A 26,121-nucleotide genomic window follows, 5' to 3' on the forward strand; every position below is an offset into this window, starting at 1 on the left:
AAATGAGGCAACTCTGACAGTGCACATTCTTTATGCGCATATTTTACTTCAAATATCTCAAACACAACCTCTGCAAAGGCTGCTTTCTTCATGTCTGGATTTTTGTGGCATTCAAGTTGAGGAATCTCTCAAACTTGACAATAAAGGGATCAACTCAATGCTTTCAATACACTTGCGTGTCCCTGGTTCGTTAATCGGATCTCTCATTAATCAAATCTTTTTTATAAACACGTGTTTAAAATGTCATAGCAGGAAAGGTATGGATGTAATTAACAACAATTTATCAATTGTGATTCCATAACATGAAGGGAAGTCATTAATTATCCATATTGATGTGAGCATTGTTATTATAATGACTCACATGTGTGCTTTGTCTGCAGTTCCAAATTCCCCCAACTGACCATGTCAACTCTAATCATGTTCAACTGCAAACTGTCGTGTTCTGAACTGCACTGGGACGTTTTGATTTTCCCACATTCTCTCCCATCTCTCTCCCTCCTCTGTACCTGCTCTCTCCGCTTATGCCAGTCTCCTGGGCTGCTGCAGCCATAACTGCCTCTGACTCAATCATTGTGTCAAGCCGCTCCTGTCAACGTGTTCCAATAGAAAAAAAAGAAAGAAATGAAGCTCAAGGGTCACAGTGACATACAATGTATTTGATTTCACTTTGAGGATATCTTTTGAAAAGAAACTGAAATAAATGTTACATAATGTCATAACCAACCACTTAGAATTAATGTCAACAGAGGGAAATTATGATATCTTGAGCTTCCTCTTAACAGTAAGGAAGAATCAACGTTACCAACAAAAGGAATATGAGGGAATACGAGCTGATTGTCACTTAGCAGTGTAAATACTGAAGAGTGGCAACCAGTTGATCACTTCCTGATTATATATGAATAAATCATGTTTCCTATAAAAGACATAGATTAACACATTGGTGAGTGACTCAACTTTGACCCCACTATTGAAGAATTACTTATCTTTTACTGCAAGATATATGCATGAATTATGTAAACATTCATATCATGTCAAAGAATGAAAGGTTTAAGTTATTTAAGTAATTTATGTTTTGTTTTTTTAGGGTTTGAATGATGATAAGATGTATACCTTTTACAATCTCCTTTTGATTCAAATAATTACTATAGTTCTAATCTTGACTGTGAGTTCGGGTTATATCGGCCATATTTTCTTAAATCAGTAACCATTGCAGTGGAAAAGGATTACAAAGCCAGTTGACCATCGACGTTCACTCTGATGGAGTCACGTTCTCATACTTTTTACAACAGTGACATGAAAGAGGAAACGACTGTATTCTTCTGAATTTGCTCAGACTTTGAAATGGGTTTCCATGAAAGGCACAAAACCAGAAAACACGATGACCTCAACTATTCATTTCAACGAATAAAGTTCTAATGAATACCAAAAGGTTGGCGTAATGTTTTCTCTATCTGGATTCTAAAGACACAATTAAATCAACAGTTAGAATATATACAAATTGCAGGTGCTGTGTGTGTGTGTGTGTGTGTGTGTGTGTGTGTGTGTGTGTGTGTGTGTGTGTGTGTGTGTGTGTGTGAGAGAGAGAGAGAGAGAGAGAGAGAGAGAGAGAGAGAGAGAGAGAGAGAGAGAGAGAGAGAGAGAGAGAGAGAGAGAGAGAGGTATTTATTCACAGGGTCCTACATGCATACATTGTTGAAAATGTTAGAATTTGATCTTGATGGGGACATATTATAAAAAAATTGGGACTTAAAAATCATTAAATTAGGACAACTTAGTTTGTTGAAGAGGTAAAAGAAAATTCAGAAATTCTGTTTACATTTATTAAATATCTTTTTTTGCAAAACCTCAACTACAATTGTTTTTTCTTTTTATTTATTCAGTTCAAACATGTCAAAGGAGGAGGGTCTGTGGATAAGTTAAAATATGACTATATTTTGTGAGGCAAAATGCAGTCAAATTTCCAGAAACCATGTTGCACATTTAGGGGTTTTAGTTATACTGTTATTTTCAGTAAGTCAAACTATGGAACACACTTGGTGATGAACTTGCATTTAGTAGCTCACTGTCAATTTAAAAAAGCCCAACATAAAATACAGAAGAATTCATGGTTACAGTTCAGACTGATGATGAGAGAAAATGAATACCATTATTTATGGTTTTGTAATTTATTTATTTTTTTAATCTTTTTTATTCTTAGTCTTGGTATTTTGTCATGGAGTTGCATGTATGCAGCCGCTGGCTTCAGACTATCACTCTATCACTCCTATTTATTTGAAGTGAAGAGTATTTGTTGGTGTTTGTAATCTTTTTGTTTTGAACTATGACCAGAAACAAGTCATTCATTCATTCATTCATTCATTCATTCATTCATTCATTCATTCATAAGATGATTGGTGACAGTGTGGTGATCCTGCTTCATTTTTTTCATGTTTATCATCGAGATGTGTTGTTGTCGCTGCAGGTTCATTTCAGGTGAAGCGTTCAGTTGGACTGTGATCGAGTACGAAGTCGAGATTAGATTTTTTGTTTTTTTGTTTAGTTTTTTTTAATCGTGTTTGACTGGTTTAAGGTGAAGTCAAAACACACGCTTTAAGACACAAGAGGCCGCTCTTGAGGTGAAAAGGGCGACAGCCAGCCAGCCAGCCAGCCAGCGCGGCGGAGCAGCGTTTGACAGCAGGGCTTCTTGTTTCACAGCCCCGAACAACAAGGATGAAGACTCCGGGCGGCGATGCGGCAGCACAGATAACATCGGGCAGGTTACGCTGAAAGCCCCACCGCCGGAGGTCTCTCTCTCTGTGCCTCTTTCTCCGTCTCCCCTCCCCGGTGTGTCCCGGAGGAAAGCAGCGACTGTGAGGCTGGACGTCGTCAGAAGTGCAGATGAGCGTCTCAGTGAAGCGTCGCTGGATTTGTTGTGGTTAGCCGCTAATGCTAACTGGAGAAGTTGGGATTGGGAAGCTAGCCGGCCTAGCAGGCTAAAAGCTCATCGGGAGGAGGCGATCGTTTAGGCGCATATATGATTGATTTAAGTCACCAACACGCCGAAAGTTTGGCTCGAATTGGCTCATGGGGCCAACTTGCATTGATTTGAGAAGTTTACGGGGAAAAGTGCAGCTTTGACTGGAGCCTTAGAAGTGGCAGTTGTAGTAGTTTCCTAGCTTCACAGGCTAGCCGCCACCTTCCCTGGAAGAATGAGTAGAAAACACCATCACTTTAAAGGAGCCGAGGTCAGCTGCTGCGTCAAATACTGCCTATTTGGATTCAATATATTGTTTTGGGTAAGTAAATGCAGTTGTTATTCATCCCATCGCTTAGTTGGCTGAGAAAAATGACGCCAATGTTGCTAAACAGAATATTAAACTTTTATTTAGTTTGACACGTTTGCAGTGCTGGTGTGAACTGGTGCCATATGAGTAGAATATCTAATTTAAAAAAAGTTTATTTCAGATGATTTTTTTTTTTTTTAACATAAGCATGTAGTTTTTGTTGTTTTTGCTTGTTTGTTGTTGTTGTTCTTGTTGTGGTTGTGGTGGTGTGTGTGTGTGGTGTCTTGCATAACAGATCACCAAGTTTGCTGTAATGAGGGAGGAATTAATTACTTACAGAGATCACGTGTGATATAACAAAGCCCTTAAATGACCAATGAAGTTAAAGTTTTCATATTTAGTTTTGAATACTAACATTTGATCTCTTCTGTACCTCTACTGGCTTAGAATAATGAAATAAATTGATTTGCCTTTGGTTTCTAAACAGGTGAGTCCAGGTACCAGTCACTTTAGATAAAGTTCTTAGAAGTTTAACAAAAACTGATGGTAGTTTAATTGTCTGTTGCAGCAGCTTTGTGTGTGTGTGTGTGTGTGTGTGTGTGTGTGTGTGTGTGTGTGTGTGTGTGTGTGTGTGTGTGTGTGTGTGTGTGTGTGTGTGTGTGTGTGTGTGTGTGTGTGTGTGTGTGTGTGTGTGTGTGTGTGTGTGTGTGTGTGTGTGTGTGTGTGTGTGTGTGTTTGACCTGTTGGTATGATTGAGCTGAAAGTTGCCTCAGAGTCTCATCTGTATTGTTCAGCCTGTGGCAAGTGATCCCACATCTCATTTACAACACCACCCCCTCCATCTCTATCCCTCCTCAGCCTGAAAAGTTTCTCTGTTCACGCTCCCTCGCCCCCTCCCTCTTCGCCCGTCTGCGTTGCCTGTGCACGCCTGGCGTAGTGTCGTGTCTGTGGGTGAAGGAATGGTGTGTCTGTGTGCCCCAGAGGGTCTTCCCACACACAGTTGGAAGGAAAAGGCCACACGGCCTGAATACCACCCAGCCCTCCTCTTTTCAGGCGCCCCTTTTCACTCCGTCCTCTACTATAGTGCTCGGCCTCTGTGGGAAAGCATTGTTTGTCTTTGCTCACACACCCACAGACGCACAAAGAGGGATGGTGAGGACAAAGACTATGAGAAAAGGGAGGGTGCGATTTTTGCAGTTCATACCATCATATGCTTCTTCTGTTGTGCTCATCAGGTACACAGGATCCACATGTCGCTGGCTGCATTCCATTTACTCCACCTCTCATCCCTGCCTCCACACCTCTGCTGGTTTATTCTGTACAGCAGAGGTAATATGAACTGAGAGAAGTGCCTCGAGCATGTTCTTGGTGATGGAAGAAGCACAAATTCATTTCACCAGTAAAATAAAAAAGAAGCTTCGTTATTCAATTGATCTGAGCAATCAACCAGGAAATATTGAGTCATAGGGCTGTTACATTGTTTCTGACTCATATTTTGTTTGACACTCAAAGCCAAACTAACCATCTTGTGTCTGAGCTCTTCGAACAAGTTGCAGCTCGCTGGCCGTTTCTGGTAACAATCACTACAAGTTGTTTGGCTCCTGTCTTCGTGTTGCAGAACTGGATTTGACAGACAAGCCAGCGCCTTGCCGAGATGGAGAGAAATGGGTTTTATTCTCCACAAATCAACCCATTTGTCTTTCCTATAGTGATCTTGTCAGTCTCCAAAATGCGGCCCAAATTGAGACGAAATACTTGTAAGTCCATAAACATTGTGCGCGAGATGGAGCAATACAGGCGAGCACTTCTTCTCACTGTGAATTCTTGCAAGCGCCACAGCGTGCTGTCAACAGCCACACATTCTCCCCCAAGAACAACACACCTTCTCTCCTCAGAATAGACGCATTCTTCACCTCCACTTAATTAATCACATTTTACTGCCTGAGCTGCTGAAATGTTTGGAAGCCCCACACGCCGTAATTAAGAGCTTGTTAAGCTGTAACCAAGTTGCTGAGTCGGTTGGATGCGGGCAGAGCGTTATTAGCCAGATACGGGTTGGAGTGCCCGTTCACTTCTGGCTCTGGGAGCCACTCGGCTCCGTCGCAGGTGGACAGCTGTAAAGAAGTGCCACTGCAGCCATTTGGGGACACTCGCTGCTCGAGACGCTTTTAGAGTGCCAGTGTAAGAAGACCCCGATGCGTTCAGCGCACATATACACACTGCATCACCACGTTGTGCTTTTATAATAATCAATTGATTCTCAAGAACACAGAGTTGATTTTTAATTAATAATTTATGTCCTTATTTTTGTCTCGTTGTGTTTAAACCCCTTCGACTGTGATGAATACAAATGCAGGTTATATTTCTGCTCTTGCATTTAAGTCTTTTATTGAGTTTGTTCCTCATGTAATGGGTTTTCCTGAAATGACATTTTTGTTAATCCTGCATACTTGTACATAGCCTTTTTGACATAATTTTGTCGGTTAGCCACCAGAACTGCAGTTCACATCCAACGCTGAAAATGTCTCCACGTAGCTTTTTGTGCTTTATGCAAATGGCCTCATCACGTGAATATACTTGGGTACTAAAACGTGCTTCAGGTTGTCTGCTGCCGATTGAATCCCCGGTTCGTCTTGTTCACGGTGCTGAAGTGTCCTTGGCCTACAAGCTGCTCAGTGGAGGTCGAGTCACGGCAGCGTGGGTTGTTGTTGTTGTTGCTGCTGAAATTGAATTCAGATTGGAAGTGTGAAGCCTGTTGACACTGCTAGGGTGAGAAGAGGCACTGTATCAGTTGTTTTCCATGATAGATATTTCAATACTTCACCTTCTGCTCAGAAACACGCCAATAAATACTGTAGATGTATGTATGTATGTATATATAGATATATTTTCCAGACAAACCATTTGATGTGATTTTAAAAAATTCAATACAAATCTAATCTGACAGTCCATGTCTGTCGATGGTGCAGCGTCTCCAGCATAAAATTGGTGCAGTGTGCCACAAGTTGCAAAGATATGTCCGTTTAAAAGACTAACTTAGGTTTACCTTGGATTCTTTGGTGACTTTTTGAGGTAAATCCCTCCAAACTCAGACATTTTTCCATACCCGTGACTTCATCTGTATTGCACCTGAAAACATGGGATTTCTCCACAGTTACATGAAGTAATACCTTCTTACTTAATTCTCGTAAAAGAAGTTACATATTTTCACGTCGCGTCTCTGACCCAGACCAGTGTCTTAAAGAGACATGCTACCTACACACATTCAAAATCAACGTTTCTTTTCTTCTTCTTTTTTTTTTTTAAACACCGAATCTACCGAAATGGGCAAAACGAGGTTGGTAATTTTCATACATTTCTGTATCGGTTCATTTTCGGTTTATTGCCCAGGCCTACTGTGACGTCAATGTTGGTCCAGTTTTAACTGCGGGAGCCTACAGCCCTGATTGAAGCGTTCAGGTGCATCACGTAGCCCTGACTGCGCTACATGCTAACGTTCTCCTGGGCTCACACAGTAGCGAGGCTACATGCTAAATACGCAGCTTGGTAAAAGTTCTCATTCTGACCAGCAGCGTCCAGCTACTGCTGAAATATCCACCTCTCCTGTTACGTTAGAGGAGCATCTGCTCCTCGTCAGCACACCGGGTTGCAGTGTCGAGCTGACATTTCAATAAACCCAGTTAGCTAAACAACCAGCGTGCGCAAAGCAGAGTATGTAAGCAACGGGAGGGTTTATACGGCCGATGAGCTATTTAAATGTCGCTGCTTGTCGAGAGTGACGGAAATCACTGGCCAATCAACAGTCGGCTGCGTTTTGCTCCTCCTCGTTGCACCCGTTCTGTAGCGCTGGGTACCCCAACAAAAGGGTGACGGAAAAATTGTAACCCCTCATTACGGTTCTTTTTGTGTCATCCACAGCTTTTGCTGTGGGAACGCACGAAAACCCAAACCGTACAGTACTGTACAGGCACATTCTGTGCAGTCTGACTGAGGCTTTTTACACCCCTGTTCTCAATCTAATGCAAATATAATTTTCAGTGTGCTTTCATTCAATTGATTTGGCCCAACCGAGATCAAATAGGCATGTTTGTTCCTCTTCGGTTGAAACCCCTTATAAGCCTTTTTTTAATTTTATTTTTTTATCTAAATGTAAATTTCTGTTCACATATTAAACATGCAGTCAAACCGCCATCATTGGAATGGAATATAAATGAGCCTGATCACATAGAACTGAACTCTTCATTTCACAGGTAATGTAGCAGTGTGCAACACATTTTATAGATGAAATATGGAGAAAACCGTTTGTTTTTTTGTTGTTGTTTTTTTAAAAGAAATTCCCATTTGTTTCAACACTGCAAGATAAGAGTACTTCTGAAAGCTTGTTTTCTGTGCAGCAAAACTAAATAAAAACGATTCGCATGTAATATTGGGAAATCTCTGGGGAGTGAGAACGGAGAGCCGAGGCATGCGGTGGTTTACTGGCTCGCTCAACCTCCTGAAAAAGCACTTCTCTGTATACACAATGTGATACCAGATAACATTTATTTTCCTGTATTGTACCCTGGTGTTTTTCATGTTTCGCAGTTTTCGGCTTTCCCACAGATAAAATCCAGTGCGAGCAGCGAGTCAGAGGTTTCTCTTTTCAACTCGGACTCAAAGCTGTAAGAGTTTTGAAGACGAAGCGATTGTCTCTCGATCCTAGTTCTGGTTTTGATTCTAAACCTGAGTCTGTTGTCGATATTTCGATAAATGAACTGATTCTGCAGTATTGGGTAGAACCGACATGCCAATATATGGACATGTTTATTTCATGTTGAGTCACAGAGGCTGAATAATTAGTTGATCCACTCGACAATATGGCCTGCCCAGGGATGACTGTGTTCACACGGTCGGAGGCATTAGATATTCCGTTTTTCAAGGAGTCATTGAAAGGGCAGTCACACTCCAGTAGGTCTATACCCTATGCATTTGTGTGTGTGACCAAGAGGAGGGGAGCTTGATTTTTCTGCTAGTTAGCTAAGGTTAATGGGATCAGCTGGCTTAAGGAGGCATCTTCTCAAGTGTTGATAATCTTTGTCCACACGGAATGAGGAACCCTCGCTGCGGGACACACACATCTTACTGCCGCAGTTGACTGTGGAAAAATCCTGAATTAAATGAAGAAGTGCATACGAGGACATCAAGTTGCAGCTTTTGCCTAATTGCTGACTGATGAAATGGAGTAATATAGCAATACAATTCATGGTTCCGACTAAAATAATTAGAAGAAATGAAAGCAAATGACTTAAAAGTGCATGTGAGGTTTGATTAAACAAAGACGGAGCAAACGAGGAAAAGTGACTCTGCTTTCTTTGTTTTATTTGGTTTCATTCCCCAAATTCTTCAGAGGCAGGAGATGTTCAAAATAAGCATCTTGTGTTTGATTTATCCTTGGTGTTTATCTCCTGTTGCTACAGTGAAATGTGCTGATTGTCTGCTCAGCTTCTAGACAAGGTGCATGTTTCACTGCCACAGATTGACTTGGATTTAAAAGTCAGATAAAGACGAGGCAGTGCAAGCACTGTTCAAAGGTTCAGTTCATTCTGAACGTACGTATTCATGTTAACATCACAGAACGTTATTGTTCCATGAGGGAATAGTTGTTTTACTGATAGTGCTTAAAAAAAAAAAAAACTGTATATGTTTAGTTGACTTTACAGGAAATAGTGCATTTTTTTTTGCTAGTGTGTGATCCATATCTTTTCTTTTTCTTTTTTTTCTTTTTTTTTTGAAAGTCTGAACATATTTTTGTCTATCTGATGTTGAAAATTTAAATCATATATCTTGTCATTAATGTAACATGGGTGTCATCTCTCTGGGCTGTAGAAGGAGTGACGTAGCACCAACATATTTTATCAATGGACAAAATTACACACACACACACACACACACACACAAAGCAGCCAATGCTCCAAAAGAAAAAGGCTAAAATTGAAATTTGTGCTCCATTCCTTCTTTAATCTTCTTCATACCTTCATCATATGGTCATAATTTAGTCTCCTGCTATTGCGCAACATCCCCATTGAATACATTACATATACATTCTTTGGCTTGTCTGAGTTTGTCCTAGTTACACTTGCAATTGTCACAGAAAGCCAGAATACGACATTTTTTCAGAAACTGGTATCGATCTGGAAAATGGCCTGTTGTCTTCACTTTGTGGGCTTCTGTTTCTCTGTGTTTTTGCCACACTTTTGGCTTCACTGTAATGTCTTGGCGAATCAGAGACTGAAGTGGGGGCCTGCAGCCTCTCTTGGAGACTTTCAAGGGGAAAAAAAAAAAAAAGGTTTTTTACAGAAAGAGCAAATGTGTGCTGGAATATTTTGTCTTTCTGCCATAAAGTCCTGTTCTTTTCATAATAATATCATTTGGCATATTTCTGGGGAATTTAAATTCATCAAAGTTCCTACAAATGTATTCTATTAAATGCAATGTGACTCGCATCAGAAATCACATCCAACCTCCTGAAACATGACCGTCATGACAGATGGTTTCACAGTGTGCATAAACTCTCATCCGCTTCCAAAAAAAGACACCAAATGTTGATGTACGACAGCTCCCTATTGTTTTGTACCGAATGAAATAATTTCAACTTCTGAGTGACATTGTGTTGGGAAACAAGCAGACGTGAGCACCGAACAGCCCTTTCTCAACCAGAAATGCGACTAATTGCTTGAACCTTTGACAGCAACAACTATTACCAAAGCTAAGCTGTGTTATGTCGGCTATAACCTGCACCTTCTTTAACATTCACAAGTCACAGAGCTGCGGTTATTACTCAGTATCTGTCTGCAACATTATTAGAAAGATCTAAATTAAACTAAAAATGACAACTGAAGTATATGCAGCTTTTTTTGTGCTCTTCGTCACCACCATGACTCGTTCTTAGAGGGCTGTACTAATTCAATTTTCCAGCTGACTTGTCATTCATGCAATTTCTCGCATGAATTCATGGAAGTATGATGTGAATTCCATCATTGGTTTCTCTTTTTTTTTTTTCCTTTGAGGTCAACTCAAGGTTTGTTTTTTTTTGTTTTTTTTAATGGAAATGTATTTAAAACCAACCTGCAAGTTCCTAGCTGAACACTTTTACCATCGATGTTTCATTTTTAATTGTTCAGCGCTCTGTCTCCTCTTGAAGTTGCTGTGAGATACAGAAGAAACGGCAGGCGACCACAAATGATACCTTTTTGTAGCTGTCCCACTTAACGCTGCCTTCAAGGGCGCCTTGAGCTGTGACGGGGTAAATACAAGTTGACATGCAATAAAGTACTTTTGACCGGAAATAATAACAAAATTGGCCACATAACAGAAGTACCTTTCGAGTGTGCGGCTGCTGTTTTCTTTTTCAAAGCACCACAGTGGAGAGGCTCTTTTTTTCTTCTCTTTTTTCTTTTTTCTGTCTGATTGAGTTCAGAGTTGGATCAGACGCAGACATGATGGGATAGTAGAAGTGTCTGTATCCATACTGAATAGGAATGTAATGGTTCCACTGTTTTGATTCAAGCCTTGATTTTCTTTTCTTTTTAAAAACTAGGATTTCGAATAATATTTTTAATTGTTTTGTCCAGCTTGCAAGTGAAGTAGCTCTTATTATCTTATCTATAATTATCTTATAGATGAGAATAGATTTGATTTTTTTTTTTTTTTTTTTTTTAAATACAGATGAAAAGTTGAGGAAAAGAGAAGAGATGTACAACCGCTGAGCTGTCTCAGCACAGTGACGGAGGTGATGTTCTTGAATATGCGCCCGCATATTCGAAGCATTGCCAGTCCCTCCCACAGCAAAGTTTCTCCAAACTAGGGTGATAAACTCCGTGCATTTTGATTACATCACGACTTCCACCCTCCTTGATACTAACCAGGAATCTGAACTGTTTCCACACGGCTGTTGCGAAAGCGTGCAATCAGGTGCAGATGGTGGGCGGGTGTCGGAGGAGGTGGGGCCGGACTTAAACGGAGGTTACGAAAAACCGAACGAGTCCCTCAACTGGAATCCTTTTAAAATGACCTTCAAACCTGAACCACCAGGACATCTGGCATTCGATTATGAGTATTGACATGGATCAAGTTTATTTTGGGTTCTTGAGTTTCCCCAAAATGCTGCAAGATGAGTAGTTGGTGGTGGATTGTGGGATCTCTGAATGTTACCAGCTCTGGCGCCCCTGCAGTATCGTGTCTGCCTCGTCAAACATGCAAAGAAGGCCCTATTCAATCCAACTAATTCAATCTTTCTTTCTATTGCACCGCATGCAACAGTAATTTTTTGGTGCTTTTAGCAGAGAGAAACCCAACAAACACTAATTGAATGTGATGCTCCTGCTGAAATCCGAGGTATTCTTCATCTTCTTTGTCTAATTAAGACAATTTCAAATGTTTCCCAAGTGTAGCAATGGTAGATAATAACTGTAATTAGGAAAATATCAGCTGTTGTGCTGCCTAGATACTATTCATCAAAGTCTAATCAACTCCCACTGATTTCCCATTGAGGACCGAGCAATGGGAGTTAGACAGGAAGCACATTGCTGAGACGTCGGTGGGCAGGATTGTTTTTATTTACAGCTATTTTGGAGAGTGAAATCAGTGTGTCTTCTCTACAGGGGGGTCTGCTCGGGCAGGACAAATCCTGACTGACAATGACGGCTCATTCTTCTCATTTTGGGAAGTGTTCAAACCGAAACCATTTTGTTTAACGATTTTGGTCGTAACCAGCGGGAATTTTCAACACTGAGCCAGCTCGATGCTTTAGTCACTTTGAACTTGGTGAGGGTGGGATGAGGATGTGTTGAAAGCTATATTGAGGATTTATTGGGCCTATATTGGAGTTGCATGGAGTCTGTATTAGGTCCGTATTGCAGTTCTATATGTACAATAACTGAAGAGTACAGATTATGGGTGTAACAAGGATTTTTGTGATCCACGGAGTTTTATATTGAAGGTGTTTTCAATGAGTAATGAACCTATAATGAAAATGTTGGGTGTCTCTAGTGAGGGTCTATTGAGGATGTGATCATTGTGGCTCTGTTGAGGATGTATCGAGTGTGCATTTAAAATGTATTGATGTGTGTAATAAGGAAACAGTGAGGTTGAATTAAAGCTCTTACTGTGTATTGACAATGTATTGAATGTGGACTGAGGGTGCATTCAAGCTGTATTGAGTCAGTATTGATTATGTGTACTAAGGCCATATCAAAGTTCTATTAAGAGTTCATTGAATGTGTATGGGCTTGTAATGAGGCTGTATTGAAGGAGTATTGAGAGTTCCTTGAATTCACACAATAAACCCTGATACGGTTGCTCTGTAAGTTTTCTTTGAAATGTGAGCCCAGGAAACATTGCAGGACTTATTGAGGAGTGTTTCACAGTCCACTTCCTGCCAAAATCTGCTCCACTTGAAGTGCAAGTATAAAATCAGGCAAGGACCTAAGATGTCTATATTTACCATCAAACACAGGAGATGACTGTTATCTTCTGCTGCTCTCCTTTGTTCACTTTGAAAGTGACTGTGAAATCTGGGCTGTTAGAAATACCACCTCAATGAATGTTGTGGAAGTACTGTAATTGTCACAGACACTATAAGAGCGTCTGATGTGTCGTCTGTTTCCATCTTTTGGTTCGACACTAAATCACCACTGCGAACGCAAAGTGAACTCTGATTTCGGCCTGTCGTACTTCTCAGACGGTTTTCATTAGATTTCCATGAACAGAGAAGACTTCTTTATGCTTTCTATAATGTACGAGGATGAATGTTGTCTCTCCTGCTCACCTTGACTCCTCCTCCATGTCAGTTTCCAGTTAAAACCACCATTCCCTCTTCAACTGATTTTGTAACCAGCGGACTGGCTCAGCAGTGACTTCCCCACTCCTGCTGCTGCTGCTGCTGCTGCTGCTGCTGTTGTTTTTGTTATTTCTTGGCGCACAGTCACCTTGTTTGGCTTGTTACGTCCGACAGCGTTACCAGAGAAAATTACCACGTTAACAATTTCCATCAGTTCGCCTGCTTTTTATGTTTCAGACTCTTACTCAGTTGAGTTCATAGCTATTCCAACTCTGTTAGAAATTATATATCGTGGCCAATAAATGGTAGATGTCAGACCCACGCACACAGCAATTTTCTCAACATGCAGTCTGGTTTGCGTCGGTCTAAAGCCTTGCTGTTGTTTGGTTGTTTTTTTGGGGTTTTTTTTTATTCACAGAGGGCCATGTAGTAATCTCATAATGTGTCCCTCTATAGCAGTCACCTGGCACTCTTTCAGCGTGTTTCAAGCCCTGAGCCCTGCATTCATCCTTCGCAAGGATGGGAGCTTAATACCTGAGGGATTTCCCTCCCTCTCCAGGTATCGCATCCAGCAGCCTCTTAAGCGGCCCCGCGCAATGTGTCTAACCTGTAGTAACCTGCGTATGCTGTGTTTCACTGTTGTTCACAGTACGCCAAGACACCTGAGGAGCATTCAGTTTTGTTTTAAAGCTTGGAAAGCCCTTTTCCTCGGGTCGGGTTGTTTCCATAGGCGCTCGGTTCTGCTTGCGTTTCGTAGAAATGTGGGTCATTTTTCATCAGGGATTTCTTTCCTCTTTCCCTTTGTGTGAAGTCTGTGACTCAGTGCTGGGAAAAGATTATGTCACGGATTAGCATGGATCAATCAGCATAACATAATATGACTGTGAATCTGGAGATGGTTGTGTTGTTTGTATACGTTGCTTGGGAGACGCCACGCCCCAAATCCTCCTGATAGAAAAGGAATTAAGTTGTCTCGCTTTGAGATAAACCTACAAATACTTATAGTCTGTATTCAACGTAATTTAATGTTTTTCCTCACTACAGTTTTATTCATTAACGTGTGCTTGATTGTTTGCTTCCGACCTCACAGTGTGGCCTCCTCTTTGTGCTTTGTCTTACAGTTACTAGGAGCAGCTTTCTTGGCCGTAGGACTGTGGGCATGGGCGGAGAAGGTATGTGCAAACACCAATACGCGACAAAACTAATAATTCCTCCAAGCATTTCCCCCACCATAAGCTGGAAGTCAGCAGGAGCCATTTCAGATGTAAACCGAGCTTTTTAGAGAAGGGAGTTGAAAGGTAAAACCACCATTCCTGAAACACTCAAAGGCATATTACCTGATAATGGTTCTGGTAAAAACATCTTTGTCATCTCAGGAAATGAATTTTTGTTTTTCTGTTTCTGGCCTAAGTACAGCTTGTAACTAAGTTTTGTTGAGCCAATATGTAGTTAACGGTCAAATTGTTTTTCCAATATGTGAATTAGGGCGAGGAAGGGATGCTTGTGTTTGACTCTCAGCTGTCAGGAGTGGGACGCTCTGTGCTGTATGAGAGTCGATCACAAGACGAATTGGACTCCATATTCACATGGAAATTGCTGACTGTTTATTGTCCTCGCTGCGCAGTCGGCAAAGGTTGCGTACGCCATTAACCTCATGTGCAGCGAATCACAGCAACACACAAAACTTCTTCCAATTGAGTTGGCACTCAATTTGTTCATTAATTAGCAAGAAATTGTCGCAGTCGGTTTGGTACATGCTGCACCAGCGTAGAAGCATGTACTGATTAGTAGCATTTGGTCATGAACTCTGTGCAAATAGCACTGCACTGAAGTACCTTTGTGGAACAGCGTGAATAATTTAAAGGGATTAGGCTGAATGATGTATAGCAGTTGCTGGAAAAGGCGTAATGGTGAGTTTTGGTCTCGCTGACTGAGATGATTAGTTTCATCCCACTGTGTGGAGCCATGCTACTCCATTGGTTCTGGGCTTTGTGCTCAAATTCAAATGAAAGCTGTTTATTCTCTAATAACACAAGAAAGCGGCATGTTGCCTCTGTGCTGCAGTTTTCTTCTTGCAGAGCGCAGGAGATGACTCTTAAACTGAGTCAATGTGAGATTTCAGCTTTTTTTCCCCCCAGCTCCACTGTAAAGCCCCGGTGTCACAATAGATGGATGTGTGGCTTAAATATACAATGTCTTCCTTGAAGTAGGCGGGGTGGGCACAGATGTTTCTCTAAAATCTCAGTGTACTTTACTTTCCAGATGTGCAAGCTACCCACGCCGTAGGCAGTAATGCAGCCCCATACCAGCACAGATGGAGGCTTTTGAACTGTGTGCTGATAACGAGCGGGATGATCCCTCTCCAACTGACTCTGTATGATGCGCCATCCGTCATTTACAAAAGGAATTTTCAAATTTGACTTCTTTGATTGCAGGGGGGAAAAAAAATCAATTTTGCCTCAGACCTTTTGTAAATGATCTTTGGCTCAGAAAAGCTGGCCGTGTTTCTGGATCATCTTCACATGCAGCTTCTTCGCACGGTACAGCTTGCACATGTATTTCTGGACTACACAGCAAACCGTGTTTACAGCGCCTGTGTTCTGACTGATTCTCTATAAAACACTGTGGACAGTCTTAGTGATTTTATTGAAGAAGTTTTTTTTTTCTAAAATAGTGCCACAATCTTCCAATGCAGTTTTTTGCAGAATGGTGAGCCTTATCTTTACATTTGAACGGCTGTGTCTCTGAAATGCTCCTTTTATAACCCAATCAAGTTACTGGCTACTTAATCGAATTTGTGTGTAAATGTTCCTCCAGTGGTTTGCGTTTGAGCCCACTTTAAACAACATTTTCACGTGAAAATGGAAAACTTTCCTTGCGTTTGGTTGTCTGTTGACACAAGAACAGCAGAACGAACCACTGAAGGTGGAACTTTTCGAAAACAGCTGAGATCAATTTCAAGATGAGTTAATATTTCCTGCAAAATGTCTCTTTTAAAATTTCTCATGTATTGTTAATATTACATTGGGAATAAACTATAGGGTAATAAGATTTCGAAATCATTGTATTCTGGTTTTCTTTAATCCAGCAGTCCAACTTCTGGAGAATTTGCGTGCGGTATTAAAGTGTAATATATGCTTCATATTGGACTGGTCGCTTCAGATGAAAGCTGTCTCTGTTAAGGCACGATGAACCCCAGAGACCCACAGGAAAACATGTTGGACACACCGTGGCGTGGGGGGCTGCAGGGCAGGAAACACCGAGAGGAAGGACAGATTAGGTCATGAAGCTCTGAGGCCTCAAATGTTTTCAGAAGGCTTTCCCTCGCCTGATAATATCTTGAACTGCCACAGAATGAAACTGTGTTCAACATAAATTGATTTAAAAAAAAAAAAAAAAAAAATCTTCAGGGACTGAGTTATTTTATTTAGACAGCAACATATTTGATAGATACCAATCTAATGAAACAGATAACTGTATTGCAGCTCAATAGATTTTTGTGCTGCACGTCTGCATCTCTGCGCTGAGTGAACCCCCGCCGGCCTCTCGCCTGTGACACAAGTTCAATTCCCACCTGGTCCTCTTTGACATCACACACTCTTTTGACAGTGAACTGTGTGTTTTTGAAGAGCGAGAAATTTCACCATGACCTTGTAACAAGAATGGTAACAACCGATTCTCTGAAGTAAATTTCCACTGCACTTTTGTCTCCCTCCCTCTCCCCTCAGGGTGTGCTGTCCAACCTGTCATCCATCACAGATCTTGGTGGCTTCGACCCCGTGTGGCTCTTCATCGTCGTAGGAGGGGTCATGTTCATCCTGGGCTTCGCCGGCTGCATCGGAGCGCTCCGAGAGAACACCTTCCTGCTCAAATTTGTAAGCTGGCTCCGGACTTATTGCGCACAGACACCATTTAAACCACTTCACACCCCCTTAGCTCTGCAGTTCACACCAGAGCCAAGGCTGCCAGTGCAGCAGGTGTCACTTTGACTCAGCCGAGGCGAACAAGATGAGTGGTTTCACAGCATAAATGTGTTCTCTCATTACAAAACCAAATCCCGTTACATCAGAAAGTAATGATGGGAAACGCATGCCTCTCCCTGTCAACTAAAGTATGGTTTTTGTGTGTGTGTGTGTGTATCAAGCTTATTTTTTCAGCTGAGAGTGAATCTAAAATGTAAAGCCATTATTAGGAGGTTTATTTGTGGCCAGCCGTATTGATATGAACATGAGATTGACGGAGACAAAGTTGCCTTGTTGCTGGCTGCGATGCAGAGTAGCTATTAACTCTAGCTGATGTCCATTAGCAGCAGTAAGTCAGGCGTCACAGTGAGGAGCTAATGTGGCTGTTGTGCATTTATCATTAGCCTCGTCTCTTCCTACATTTACCGTAAAGGGATAATATAACGGTACCTGTGGGACCGCGGTTGTTGTTGCCACACTCTCACTTAGCAAATCAGGACTGAGGCTCCAACCAGACCTGCACAGGGCCATGACATCAAAGCTGCCCTTTCTGTTCTTTTTAGAAATAACAAAGCTTTTTTTTTTTTTTTTTCTTTCTCGACTGAAGTGACAAGAATATTGTTTTGTGTTTGTTTGTTTGTGTCATGTACATTCCAGTTTTCTGTGTTCCTGGGTTTGATCTTCTTCTTGGAGCTGACTGCGGGGATCCTCGCCTTCGTCTTTAAGGACTGGATCAAAGACCAGCTCAACTTCTTCATCAACAACAATGTCAAGGCCTACCGCGATGACATCGATTTGCAGAATCTGATCGACTTTGCCCAGGAATATGTGAGTGCGGGCGTGTTTGCCGAGACCCGTGACACAAGACAAATGTTCAGCATTAACATTTCATGCTTCTAGATTATGATAAAATCACTGTTTCAATGAACTGATAAAGTTGAGCTGTATCAGCCTTGTTCCAGGCAGAGGGGAGAAAAAGTCACCCTCTGCAACGCTGAAGTAATCTCTTGATTAATGTGATTGTACTTCCTCCGAACGGTTATCCAATTATATGAATGAAACAGTTAGGGTAATTGGCTTCCATGTGTAAATGCCGGACTCTGTCATGACGCATGCTTAAGGCAATTAGATCCGCCTCAGTCTCACCATTTGAGTCTCTGGTCCGTGGAGCGGCTGTCCGCCACAGTAATCTGGCGAACCACCCAGGCTGACCTGAGCCTGCTTCTAACGAGCAGATCAGAGGAGGTAAATCTGTCTGTTAGCCAGAGCCGGCTTTTAATCTCAGCCTGTTGTTGCTGCTGTCGCAGTGGTCATGCTGTGGCGCGCACGGACCAGACGACTGGAACCTGAACATCTACTTCAACTGCACTGACAAGAATCCCAGCAGGGAGCGCTGCGGAGTCCCCTTCTCCTGCTGCGTCAAAGACCCTGCGGTGAGTCACTCATTAACAACATGAGTCGCGGTGCATAATCGCCCATCTTGATGTGAACAAATAATCTTGGGAGCGATGCAACTGCACCACCTGTGTTTAGCGTGACGGTAGTGTTTTCACATTCTGACTTGATGATTAAAGTTCAATCTATTCTTTGAGTGAAATTGTATGATTGTCTCAGTGCTGAATGGATCGGAACCCTCTGTCCTAATCCGATATTTTAATAAACAAAGTTGTCACCACTGGTCAAGAGTAAACATTTTTATAAGATGACACTGATGGATTGAAATCTAAGTGGTTTTTTTTTCTTTCTTTCTTTGCAGGAAGATGTCATCAATACACAATGTGGTTATGATGTTCGGCTTCAAGGGGTCAGTGTCTTTGAGATTCCTGAATATAGGCCGGTTTCTATCTTCTGTATGTTATAATTACCCAGCTCGTGTCTCAGGGCCTATTGCTCTAAATATACCATAGTGTATACAGAATGCTTTTCCAATTGATCTGAAATGCAAACAGTTTGGGAGAAACATGCCACTGAACAAGTCTCTGTACAATAGAGCCCTTGATGGAGGAGGAGCTTGGCCGGGTGTCCTCGCTTTTCCGGTTGAAGTGACTGACGGCAAACCCGTTTGGTTGAAACCACCGCAGCAGTCTGAGCCGTTGAGGGCGAAATTGTCAATCACGTTGTTTGCATTTGGCTTGCTATTCTATCTCAGTCCCCCTCAGAGGCACAAATGGATTCCAGTTTGAAGTAGGAATCCAAACCTTTCACAGCCTCAGTGAGAGGAAAGGTGGAGAAAAGGACTCCTTCTTGCATATGTGCCCTAAAAGATACTGCCAACACAGCAGACGTAAGGAATGTGCAGGGTTAAGACTTGCTTGGCATGCCTCTTGCTTTAATAACAGATTGTTCTTCTAACAGGCATAATTAGGCTCCAGTTTTAGCCCAGAGAACCGTCTTACTACACTCTGTAATTGGCGACTCCAGTGGGTTATGCCAGTCCGTTCCCTTCTCCTCTGTGTGTGGGTGTGGTGGTTACAACTCACTGCACTGCAGTCAGAAAGATTGCTGTTGCTAGGCGAAGTGCAAAACAGCCAACCACCTGCCGCAGAGTTGGTATGAATTAATTTTCTGTGCGTTCTCCTGCTAACGCCTCGGCCGTTGACATTTCACTGGAACTATCAGCCGCGTGCAGCGACTTCCTGACGCCTGTTTGCGCGGTGTCGCGGTTGCAAAGAGGAAGAGCGGGAGACGTGTGGAGGACAGAAGCACAACAAAGGCCGAGGGCTGAAATAGCTCCAGAGGAAGTTCACAGGGAGAAAAACCTTAGTGTTTCCTGCTCTTTTATTGGCTACCAGGAGAGCCACTGCACCTCTCATTGGCTGAAAGCGAGGTCTGGTTTTGCAAGAGGACAAAGACTTTGCCTGGTTGACTTGTCTTGAAGAGTAACAAAGAGAGCATTGTGCCGAGGCATCCATTCTTGGTGTCATTGCTGCCGTAAATTACACCTTTTTATTTGCGCCTCTGAAAAGACCCTGTACATCATCGGCTCAATCTGACAACACAAGCGGCCATCTGTCCGGTAACAGGAAACAGATTTTTGCCTGTTTGTTCAGTCCTGGCCGGATCCTCGGAGGAGCTGCACACTCAGCCGTGATACTCTCCATGATGTCCAGACACTGACATGAATCCGAGCAGCGTGACTCAGTTATTGCGCAGTGTTCTTGCCCTCGTCACAGTGAAATGCTTGTTTGTTTACTGCTTTAGTCATAGGCCAGAGTTCACGTGTTGGTTTCAATGATGTCAGTGCCTTTTGTTCTCCCATTTTTTTTTTTTTTTTATATTAAAATATGAAAATGTGCTGACCAATTCCATATTTGAGTGTACTTCTAATCTGTTTGAAGGATCTGGACCGACAGAAATACATCTACACCAAAGGCTGCGTGGGACAGTTTGAGAAGTGGCTTCAAGACAACCTGATTATTGTTGCTGGAATCTTTGTGGGAGTTGCACTTTTACAGGTAAATGTGCTGTATGCAGATACTTTCTTCCTGTGAATGATCACATGGGAAACCTGCTTTGTCTGGAATGAGGCATTTACCTTAAGGCACATCTATGGCTTCAGTTTGGGCCATCACTGCCATCTAGTGGTTATGATGTGCAACATCAAGCAGATCAATTTAAGCAAGCTGCTTTGAGGACGCCGTTCACACTAATCTTTCCGGAAACATGTTGCCCACTTTTAACAAAAGTAATATGTTGTTTCTCCTCGACCCCCCCCTTCCAGATTTTTGGTATCTGCCTTGCTCAAAACCTGGTGAGTGATGTTAAAGCTGTCATGGCCAACTGGTGACAAGAGGAGTGACGTGGGGAAGCCCCACCCCGCCGGCCCCGCCTGGTCAACACCACACACAAACAGTCCCGTCCAGCCGAGGGGCTGAGAGCCAACAAACCTTGTCTACTTTGCCACTGAGCTAAGCAGCACAAACACACTCTGCACTTGCATATATGCAGACTCAAAGACTTTACTGCCCTGTGACATTTGAAAAGGGAGAAGGAAAATATTCAGTGCAAAACCAAACAGTCAAAGCTTTGTTTACCTCTCAGATGGGATTTTTAACCCAAATATACCGAGGATGGTCCTGCGTACTTCAGACTGTCTTTTTCTTTTTTTTTTTAAATTACTGTTTCCACAGATTTTTTGTTGTTGTTGTTGTTGTTCTATGGACAAATGTATTTATGGCACGTCGTTGCACAAGGACTCCTGTCAACAAGGAGATCGGAAGCCATGGATGAAAATAGGAGACAAGTGACAAACAGGAAAAGTGACAATGAGCCAGCTTTTTTTTTTTTTTTTTTTAGGTCAAGCGTCACGTTGTCTTGGAGACTTGTTCCCACTCAGCAAGGGTTTTATTGTTTAAAAAAACAAAAACAGGCTCTTTTTTTTTTTCTTTCCCTCTCATCCCCACTTTTAGCTCTAAAGGATGGTGGGTGGCCACTAAAGACATGGATTCCTCTCCATGTCATCTTTTTTCCATTCTGACCTTTCATGACCACTGAAAAGAAAAACCAACAACCTCTGAACATCACATCTACAACTTGAAGTCATTTCAGGAGAGCCACATTCTGATTTCAATTGTAAGAAAAACAAACAAACCGTGCCATTAATTTCCGGTGAGATATATATATATATATATATATATATATATATATATATATATATATATAATTTGTCTTTTTCCTGATCTTTACATGAAAGTCCTGCACCCGCCCCACAGTACCTCAGGGTGTTTCTGAAACAAAATATGCTTTCTGCCACCGGTTCCAAACAATGTGTGCTGAAGTTTAGATAGGACGGACACCATGCAGAGGAAGAGTTGCACTTCCTTGAAAGTTCCCCAGCTTGCCCTGTAGTGATTGTATTATCTGTGGATTTGCTGAAAAATGTTCTGTGCTGTCTTACATGGAACATCCTGGTGTGGTTAGGACTGTAGATCTGTGCTTTACAGGGAGGAGAGTTTAATGATAGAGATTGTTCATCTCTTAGCATCCCTCAGGCACATGGGATTGCTGGTTCGGGGCCTTTTTTACTTGACTTATGTCGCCATACTTGTCTTATATTTTCTTTTGCATCGGGGACGTCTGTTGTTAAAAGATGTCTTCTATTCATTCTTTTTCTGTCTTGAATGACTTGTATACCCACGGTTCTTTGTTTGGCGTTACCCGAGAACCTGTTTTACCTCCAAGCCGTCAGTAAACTACGATACAGCCTCTTATTGTTGATGTTATTAACAGTCATAATGGAGACCAAATACTATCAGCTGGCTACAAGCTAACTGCCAAGGTTTTCTCTGGCAACGGTTCTCATTTTTATGAGCAATGCCAACAATAACAAATAGCATTTCTAGTTAGCCAAAATGTGAATTTATTGTCCCTTTATGTGGGAAATGCCAGTTGAACAGCAAAATCAAACAGAATTTAAAAATCTTAAGTGTCACTTTTATGTTTAATTCAATGTTGTGTTATTAATTTGGGTTTATAAATAGAGTAGTAATTACATGCTGTTGTATTTTGATATTGGCAAGAGTCTGAATATAACATGAATGCTGCTTTAACTTTTGGCTAGAAATCAACATGTAGGACACGAAGCGTCTGCCCTGTTATTGTTTCCAGGCTGAGGTAACTATTTGTTTACAGTTCACACATTTTATTCCGTTTTATGTTGCCCTTTGTGTTTTTCATTATAAAGAAAACTTCATGACAAGACTTTTACATTGGAGTGAAAGTAATAACTGGGATCACTGAAGCTTTTGTTTTTTAAATTAACATTATTCACATCATTTATTTAAACACAAAACACTAACATGGAATGTCAAGGGACTTGGGAGCAGTCTTCTTGGCCCCACACACACACACACACACACACACACACACACACACACACACACACGTCCATTTGCATGCTCAGACTCGGAGCTCCATATACACACTCACTTGAAGCAAACGGAAAGTGTTTTGAATGGCAGTGCACACAAAAAGATGAAAGATGAGAAGCATTGATATTCTGTGAACGCTACACCCAGTTCCCGCCTCACCGAGTACACACACCCACACACACACTTATATATATATATATATATATATAAGTACATTCAGCAACAGCACCTTGTGATTGTCTGTGAAGTGTTCATGTCACATGTTGCTTTCGCCCTCATGCTTCAGAACTACCTGATGTGAGAGCACCTGTTTCAGGGCCTGTCATTTTGATGTATTTTTAAACACCGGGATCCTTTGAAACACCCCCCCCCCAAAAAAAACAAAAAACAAAAAAACAAAACAGGAACAAAACAAAGAATTCAGAAGGTGAGAAACACAGGACAAAACCACAGTTATTTGAATATAGGTGGTACAAATGCGTGAGTGGAGTAGCGCCAGTGGAGTGTAATGCATCTGTACTCGAGCGACGTGGCCTTAATGACTTCTCTCCGGTCATATGGATGCGTTTCCATCGGAGACACTTGTTCATTTCAGCACTTTTGGCATAATTAATGAGTAATGGCCGCCAGCAGTCTGAGGAAAACAGAATCCCTTTGTCATTTATAGACGTATTTACTCGATTAAACGGAGATTTTAGTTTTTTTTTCAATGCAGAGTAGTAGCATTAGCCTGATGTGACATGAAATGAATATATATTTCTTCACACTTTTATTCTGAAGTGTGTGTGTGGGCTTGTTTGATTTGACTAACTGTTGTAAATCAATCCGTCCCACTTGAATATGGAAGATCTGGATGAAGCCAGTGGCTCCCTCTCCCCCTCCTCCAGTTCAGTCTCTCACTGTGGGTTGAGGCAGATAATTTGTGATTAATTAGCAAATGACAAAGATTAAGAAATCTTTGAAGTGGGTTTTTTTTGTTGTTGTTGTTGTCCCCCCCCACAAACGGTTCCTAATTGGAAGTGTTTGCTCAGGGTCTTAAACACACCTTTCCCTCCGAGAGACGAAATCACCAAGAAAACACTCTGTAAAGCATGCAAAGAGATGCTGCGTCGTACACGATGAAATGGCTCGCCGCTGCCATGTGAATTATGCCGAGGATCTGGCTGAAGGCAGATGGAGGCCATGAGTGTCACTTCTGCTGCACTACAGAGATGCAGCTCTGAAATAAATAAATGAAAATATTCTCTCTCTCTCTCTCACTCCCTCCCTCCATCCACCGCATTTGGATGGATGTGCCAATAAACAGACAGTCACCTTAGTAATAGGGATAATAATGCCGTGATAATTTGCAGGAGCAGCCTGGAAGAACTCTAATATGCAGACACTACAGGGGTGACTTACGGGAGTGTGTTTGTTTTAACAGCTTGGGCTAATTCTGCTTTTGTATTCCTTCTAAGTAGGGAAAATCCGAGGGGAGTGGGGCGACGAGGCTAATTATAACTTGTCCTTTATCTTAATGGCCTTGCATCATGAAACACCTTCTTAATTTCTCTGTTCCACCCCCCCCCCCCCACTTTTGGGCACTTAAATCATTCCCGAGGAGGAGCCTTATGCATACCATGAATGTACACAGGTGTATCAGCATGGACCTATCGCTCCCGGTCCCAGACTGACACACTTCTTATGCAGTACAACGCACAACACGAATGGAGTTAAAGGAATGTGAATAAACAGTTGTGTTTAGCCGTCTTTGACATGTCATTGTGGACCTTCTGGATTCTGGGTGCAGTCCGAGTGAACGCAGATGTGCATTCCTCTTCTCTTTCCTCCTTTTTTGCAGGTGTGTGTGTGTGCAGACCTACACACACACACACACATACACAGGATGCAATGACACATTTTCACACACAAGCATCACCGGTAAATGTGGTTGACTTATGAATATCAAAAAGCTCGTCCAATATCGATTCTGCCTATAGGAATTCTTTGCTCTCAGCTTTTGTTTGTGCATACATACACATAATTGGCCGTTGTGTCTGATCATTTATCCCATGAACCTTTTTTTTTTTTTTTAAAGCTTTCGAGACAGCTAATGGGTGTTCAGCGTCGATGCATCACAAAGGTGAGCAGCACATCAGACGTTCTCCCGTCTCACCTCGCCGAGTGCAGACGCTCGCCACATCGAAACACAAGAGGAGGTGCATAATTGGCTTGTTTGCGAGCGTATTAACAGCAATACCACAGTTGTTAGTGCTGACATTTCCATGCCGGGGTGTGACATTTGATCAAGACTCGAGCTGGATGGGAGCAGAATGAAAAGTGTATCGGCGGGTTTTCCAGATTCACTGAAATTACAGAATATGGCTGCAGCAAGTGACGGCTCAGCCACACAGAAACCACTACACATATCTCCGTGTTCATGAGGGAGGCAGAACATGGGCTGTCGTTTTTGTTTAACAGCTGTGTGATTTTTTTCTTTTTAATTTTGGTGCAGAATAAATTAGGGCAGAATTATCTATTCTTTTCTACCAAGAGAGGTCACCTTGTAAAGAGCTGTTGAAAATGAAAGCTGTGGGACATGGTCTGTTACACTGTATATTCTGTTGAAAACATGCCTCTTTCATATATTAAAGGATTAATGAGAAAACTGTTTCTTTTTGTGGAAATCAAAGACATTCAGGGGGACTGAAGTGGCTGTTGATGTTTAGATTTGTGGTCCTTTTCGAGACGTTTCTGCCACCATTTCCATGTGTTTCCGAGGAGGCCTGCTCTCGTGGGTGAGTTGGAATCTACTGAACGGAGCTGCAAAAAGACAAGAAGTCACAGACTGAAACCCAAAAAATCCCTCGGTGCATAAAGAATATAAGGAGTAGGTAAACACTTAGTGACCACTTTATCAGGTACAGTGTGATGCCACCCCGCCAGACAGCTCTGCCATCAATTCTTCTTTATACGGAGCCCATCATTTCTCGGTTTGTGTTGACGCTGTCAGAGAGGCAATAACTCTGCTTTATGTTTATTACAGAGGCAGCAGTGGGTGGCGGCGTTGTACCGACGGGCATTAAACTGAGAGATGTTTCTGAAAATTTTCCTCCATCTGTAAATCAATCGAGTAGCCAGAAATATTCAGGGGCCACTTGTCAATGTATTACAGACTAATTTAACGCCACTCAAAGCCACAACCACAGTGACTCAACAATGATTTTTCT

The 26,121-nt window shown here is 42.0% G+C and overlaps 1 protein-coding gene across 1 annotated transcript; it reads left to right on the top strand.

Moving 5' to 3' along the window:
* Positions 1-2,755: 2,755 nt before the first annotated feature.
* On the top strand, positions 2,756-21,597 carry tspan17 (tetraspanin 17). Its single transcript, XM_080501850.1, has 8 exons — positions 2,756-3,275; positions 14,202-14,252; positions 16,809-16,955; positions 17,700-17,870; positions 18,350-18,475; positions 18,799-18,846; positions 20,381-20,497; positions 20,764-21,597. Exons 1-8 carry the CDS (start codon positions 3,189-3,191, stop codon positions 20,827-20,829), a joined length of 813 nt encoding a protein of 270 aa, XP_080357976.1. The 5' UTR covers positions 2,756-3,188; the 3' UTR covers positions 20,830-21,597.
* The last annotated feature ends 4,524 nt before the right edge of the window (positions 21,598-26,121 follow it).

The sequence above is a fragment of the Blennius ocellaris genome, assembly GCF_963422515.1.
Source record: "Blennius ocellaris genome assembly, chromosome: 9".
In the NCBI taxonomy this organism is placed as follows: Eukaryota; Metazoa; Chordata; class Actinopteri; order Blenniiformes; family Blenniidae; genus Blennius; species Blennius ocellaris.